Genomic DNA, 6,000 nt, shown 5'->3' on the forward strand with positions numbered 1-6,000 from the left:
TTTATTGTTCCTTTAATCCCACTCTTCGTTAGAGCTCATTATTTCCCATTTCATGGCGTGTCGAGCCACCCTTTGATTTTTGTGGCAATAATTTTTTTCAAAATAAATGTTATTTTTAATCTACTCTTAAAACACCTTAAATTAAGATTACTCCTTGATTGACTTTTAAAAATATGTATTTTAGCCAGAAGAATAGTTGTATTTATTAACTGTGTGCGGTCTTCATCTAAAAGCCCACATACAATATTAAAGGGTGTAAATGTAAATTCAATATTTGCCGCCAAATAATTTGCAAAGATATTATGATTTGTGTGGAAACATTTTCATTATTACGATTGCTTTTTATTTTAACCTCTTTTCCTTTCTCTTTCTTGATCCTCCTTAGCAACAGTCATTACAGTCCTTGACAGCGGTCTCTGTTCTACTGAATTTACAACATGTCACATGTTCTGAATTTACCATTCAGAACTTTATTTAGCCTCCGTATTGTTTATGGTTGAATGTGGGCCGCAAAAACATTTTTGATTCTTAAGTGGGCCCTGAGTTGAAAAAGGTTGGGAACCGCTGGTATAAGGTTAACCCTAACCCTATACTATGTCGTTAATTTCCAAAATTGTCAAGATAATATACTATGACTTTTTACACTATATCATACATCAATCAATCAATCTTATTAATATAGCTCCACACATTTGTCCTCAGGGACTTTTACAATTTGTAGCAGAATATTGCATACAAATATGACAACCTCTGTCCTCTACACACCCCAGAATTGGAGAAGGAAAAACTTCCAAAGAAAACCCACAGTTAATGGGGAAGAAGTGGAAGAAACCTCAGGGAGATCAACAAAGGAGGGACGGACGGATGTTGTATTACTTTTTTACCAGATGATTTAGTATGACAAAAGTGTTAAGTATTATTTAAAACAACTAAGAATGACAAACACATTAGCGTACATTAAGGGCTATTTTTTCACCATGTAAAATAATCAGAGCTTTTTATCTGACTTGACTCATTCAAGGATTATTTCAGTCGTCAGAGCAGGAAAATAACAACTGATAATTTGACCTTTTCCAAATCACCAGAGTTATGACTTTGGCTCTTTCCACTCCCAGAGTTATGACTCACTCTGGGAGGTCACATTTCAGATGAAAATCACATTCATTAAAATTCCTTCTTCATAAACCTAAAATTATTTTCTGGTCAAAATAACCATAACATAACATAATCAGAAAAATAACTGAACTCAATGTAAAAATGGCATTTAAATTAAAGTGGAACTTTCATGCTATATTTGAATAATATAGTGTAGGACCATACCTACATAAGGCATATTTATACTTTTTATTTTTCAAAATACCAAACAGATCATGCATTTTAGCCATTCCTCATTTCGCTCAATTTAACACTGTCTTTGCATGGGCTGATTCTGTGAGAACAGCACCATCTACAGGCCTGGCATATGTACTACAGCGTCTCCAGCCCTTTCGAACGGCAATGTCCGTGGCTGTCTCCTCCTGATTGGTGGAGTTGGCCCAATAGCCGTAGCGCCACTTCTGTGACGTCATAGAAGTGTTCAAATCTGGATCAGTCTGTATCAGATCCATTGCAGCCCCTTTTTAAGAGATTTGGGTATGGAGGAAAATAGAGAGGGTTGTGTTTTCTGACACTTGGTGAGTTCCCTGGAACACCGGGGACACATATTCATGTATAAAAGACGTACAAAAGTGCATTTTGCATGATAGGTCACCTTTAACTTTAATAAATGAAACATGTACGCCACAATGTGCAATAACACCTGAGCACTTTAAGACATGCAAATATATTGTCAATCCTTCAATTCAGGTGAAACATAGTCATACTATAAATGTTAAAATAACTCTGCTATTGTCACAGCCTAGTAGTCCTTTAAATAAAAGGCACTTTTTCCAAATACCAATCAATTGCCCACATTAAAATCAAAGTCATGTGAATAGAGATTATCCATACTGTATGGTTACTTAAAAGCTATTAATTAACAAGAAGTACTATTATTTTATCAGGAATTACACCATATATTTGCGTATAACTATGAGGACACTAAAAGTAATGAGCACCCTGCGTTTAAAATATTGGCATACATTTTATGGAGTTCAAATGTTGTCAGCTTTACGTTATCACAGTGAACCGTGCTGTATATTAAAGCTGTTATCTGAGCAGGAGGCAAAACACAGGAAGGCATTACTGAAGAGAAAAGTGGAAAATGTGTCAGACAGTAAGAAAGGAACAGTAGCTGCTGCACGTTTGATGAAACATTTCATTAAATTTCACAGCTTGGTTCTGCCCACCACAAGCCTTAAAGCTTTATACTACACTCAATATAAAATCATGACTACATCTAGCCAGAACCTGCACCTGAGGAAGGACGCACACAACCAGGGAATGTTTAAAAATAAATAGTCTGAGAAGACATCTAATACAGAAAAAAAGCCTGGAGTGTGCCAGAAACTAAGACGGGTTTTTTGAGTATTTCTTACTACAAATGTTTACTTCATTATTCATCTGAGCTGGATCCCAGCATAGATTTGAAGGCTTCTGTGCAAAGGCATCGATATCATGTCTATGTGTACAATCACTTACAAGCACATAACCTTTCAAACAAAAAACAAAGAGATATCACAAATAGCTTTACACTGATATGGTGAAATAAATTGCTTAAGAATGTAATGGCTGAAGCTGGTGGAGATTCTACTGCTGGTCGTTGAGATACTACATCCATGTGGAGAAAAGCCTGGGATAAAGGGAAAAACAAAATGTGTGAGATATATATGGAGAGTACAGATGTTTCACGTGATAAAGTTGTGGAAAAGGCTGAAAATACCTCTTTTGGCTTCTTTAACTCCCAACACAGTTGTCTGTGTCTGCTGCACTGAAGCTGTTCACAGAGTCCTGCAGGATGCAAAGGGAAGGGAGACGGCATTAAGACAAACACAGAGCCAAATAAGGAACCAGGCGTTTATTTTGACTGGCACCGACTGCAGGTGAGCTAATACTAAAAATCTGAGGTCAACAACCAGAGAAAACACACTCCCTGTCTGTTCATTACAGTATAAAGAGTACAGTAAATGTAATAAAGGTGACTTTGTGAGCAATAACATGCAAGAAACACATTGAAGATACTTAATAAAACGACATATCTGAGATGTTCTATGGGCCTGCTCTGTAGAATAATGATGCAATGTATGTGGAGCATAGAAACCAAAGCACAGAAGAACTATACGTCCAAAACATTTATTAATATATCAATTATTAATGCAAGGGGTGAGAAAGAAACTCTGCTTTACACTTATAACTCCAATCAGTTGATAAAACAAATCAAACTGTACTTCTTTTACCATCCTTTATCATTATTCACCAGTTTTTCTATTTATTCATTTAGTTTACTCTCCATTTACCAGACCTTTAAACCTCTACCAATGACAGTAGTACTCACTACACTTTGTAGCAGCTCTGCCCCCTCGGATGCCTCAGAGAACTGCATGCTGGGTAAGGTGGGGGCCTGGGTCTTGCGGGCATGCGGGGGGTTGCCCACGCTGTACAGACGGGGCCGTTTGGTCTGGTCTTGGCTGGACAACGGGGTGAAGCTGTTCCTACGGAGGAAAGCGGGCGGTACCGTATTTGCTGGGACTTTATTCTGGAGAGTGAAGAAAGACAGACAAAGGTGGGCTGATTACAATTTGCTTTTTTATGTTTTAACCTTAATCAAGGACTTAAAGGTCCCCTATTATACTTTATTATAGGTCTCAGATATACAGTATACAAAACATGTCTCTGAAGTGTTTGGCTCCAAACACCAAACAGATCATTGTAGCATCCCATAATCCCCTCTGTTTCAGCCCTGTTTCAAAAGTGCTGATTCTGTGTCTGTTACTTTAGATGAAAATAAGGAGCCACTCCCCACACCCCTCTGAGAGATATTTGGTTAAAAAGAACCCAATGGTGCTCTAGGAGGAGATTCAGGTGATAAGGTAGGGGGGGTTACCTTGGTCGGTGATTGGCTAATGGTTACACAAGCCTACAAATCTTTATGACATCATAAAGTGGCCAAAATCTGATCAGCTCATTTTCAGACAGGTTTTTATAGAAATGGATCAGGATAAAAAGAGAGAGAATCTCTTTTCCTGAAACTTTCAGAATCTCTTTACACAGAGGGGACACATGTTTATGTACACAAGACATGATAAATGGATTTGGCAGAATGAGAGGGCGAGGGAGGAACAAGCCACTGAGACAAACAGCTCTAAATAGAAAGGCCAGCGTCATGTTGGTCCCAGCAGACAGGATATTTATCAGCCCATTTAACAAGAGGTTTCTCAGGGAATGTGTTTATGTGTTAACACCCACTCTCTTTAGGACTCTTGGTTTCTCATCAGCACAAACTCTACAACCAGGGAGCAGATATGGAGCCGGTTGATTAGGAAATGAAGACAAAAAGAAATTAAACATGCCTTTGGGATTTCCCGTCCAAACACAGATTCATCTTCTGTTCAGCATTTTCTAATCGGTTCATTAAAGAATAGCCAGTTGCTATTTAGAAGTTGTCTGTTGGGGGACGGTGATTGATAAGTCCAGGGGGCAGAAGTAGAAACCATGCAAATTCACACAAAAAAAGTGGTATTTTCGAAAAGCAATTCTTATAGAAAAAGTGTACAAACATTAAACTTTGTAAAGTGTATTTTGGGTTTGAATTCTTCTTGTGCTTGTTTGTTTTTCATCATGTTGCATTTCGCTTATTGGGGTCAGATGTCTCCCTTTAACCCTCCGGTATCATTCGATTGGACTACGCAAATTAGTCATTCGAGACAAAAATGTCCACTGCAAAATACTTTGATAAAAACATTATATTAAAAGTTTTTTTTCACAACTTTTTTGGGTTCAATCTTTAAAGCAACTTCTGCCCTAATAGAAAATACCAAAAATGTAATCATTTTCAGGATTTTCCAAAAAATCCTGAAAATGTTATTTTCCAAAAAATACATATCTGGTGACTGGCTCTTTTTTTTTATAACAGTATTGGATATGTCAAAGATTAGCAGCAAAATGGATTTTCTTGCATTATTACTTTTTGCACAAAATCAGATTGAACAAAAAAGTTACATATTAGTCCTTTGATAATGTCTCTTTCACAAACAGACATACACAAATCCTATCCAATGTTTGCTCAAACATCTGTGGCATCAACATCCCTCCAGTTTGCCACCGAACGTCCCCCATGCAGGTGTGTCATGTCGACAATATTGCTGATGATCATCTCAGGAGTAAAGAATAAATCAAAGAAGGATTCCACGTCATGAATTCTTATTTATGCCACTCGTAATGGCATAACGCGTGGGCCCTGAAACCAAACCTCTGGCAGCAGGAATGTAGCGTGGCGTTTCCTCGTGAGAGGGAAACCAGATTTGAAAATGTTTTGATGTCCACCCACTGCCATGATGGACACGATCCTCCGGATAGGATAGTGCAGAGGCATGTAATGCAGCTACGGGATGGGATCCTCTGTGTCCTCTCCACTTTCAGGGGAAGGCTGAAAGTGGAGAGGACACAGAGGATCCCATCCCGTAGCTGCATTACATGCCTCTGCACTATCCTATCCGGAGGATCGTGTCCATCATGGCAGNCAAGTCAAGCTGGAGGTTTTCCCTTGAGCGAGGGCAGATCACGTACCAATCACGGTCCTCGCGTTTCAAACTGTCTGAAATGAATCGCTGCATCTGTAGCTGCGCTACATGCCTCTGCCCTATCCTATCCGGAGGATCGTGTCCATCATGGCAGTGGTTGGACATCAAAACATTTTCAAATCTGGTTTCCCTCTCACGAGGAAACGCCACGCTACATTCCTGCTGCCAGAGGTTTGGTTTCAGGGCCCACGCGTTATGCCATTACGAGTGGCATAAATAACAATTCATGACGTGGAATCCTTCTTTGATTTATTCTTTACCCCTGAGATCATCAGCAGTATTG

At 38.8% G+C, this 6,000-nt stretch overlaps 1 protein-coding gene across 2 annotated transcripts in view; it reads right to left on the minus strand.

Moving 5' to 3' along the window:
- Positions 1 to 1,732: 1,732 nt before the first annotated feature.
- LOC104942567 (6-phosphofructo-2-kinase/fructose-2,6-bisphosphatase 2-like) overlaps positions 1,733 to 6,000 on the minus strand; it is an 18,958-nt gene continuing 14,690 nt past the window's right edge. For both annotated transcript variants that reach the window (XM_010767812.1, XM_010767811.1), the window contains exons 15-17: positions 3,473 to 3,673; positions 2,861 to 2,928; positions 1,733 to 2,770 (exon numbers count right to left, since the gene is read on the minus strand). In XM_010767812.1, the coding sequence (XP_010766114.1) occupies positions 2,875 to 2,928; positions 3,473 to 3,673 (255 nt within the window). In that variant the 3' untranslated portion in view covers positions 1,733 to 2,770; positions 2,861 to 2,874. The remainder of the gene's footprint in view (positions 2,771 to 2,860; positions 2,929 to 3,472; positions 3,674 to 6,000) is intronic.

The sequence above is a fragment of the Notothenia coriiceps genome, unplaced genomic scaffold (assembly GCF_000735185.1).
Source record: "Notothenia coriiceps isolate Sejong01 unplaced genomic scaffold, NC01 NC01_scaffold00004795, whole genome shotgun sequence".
NCBI classification, from domain to species: domain Eukaryota; kingdom Metazoa; phylum Chordata; class Actinopteri; order Perciformes; family Nototheniidae; genus Notothenia; species Notothenia coriiceps.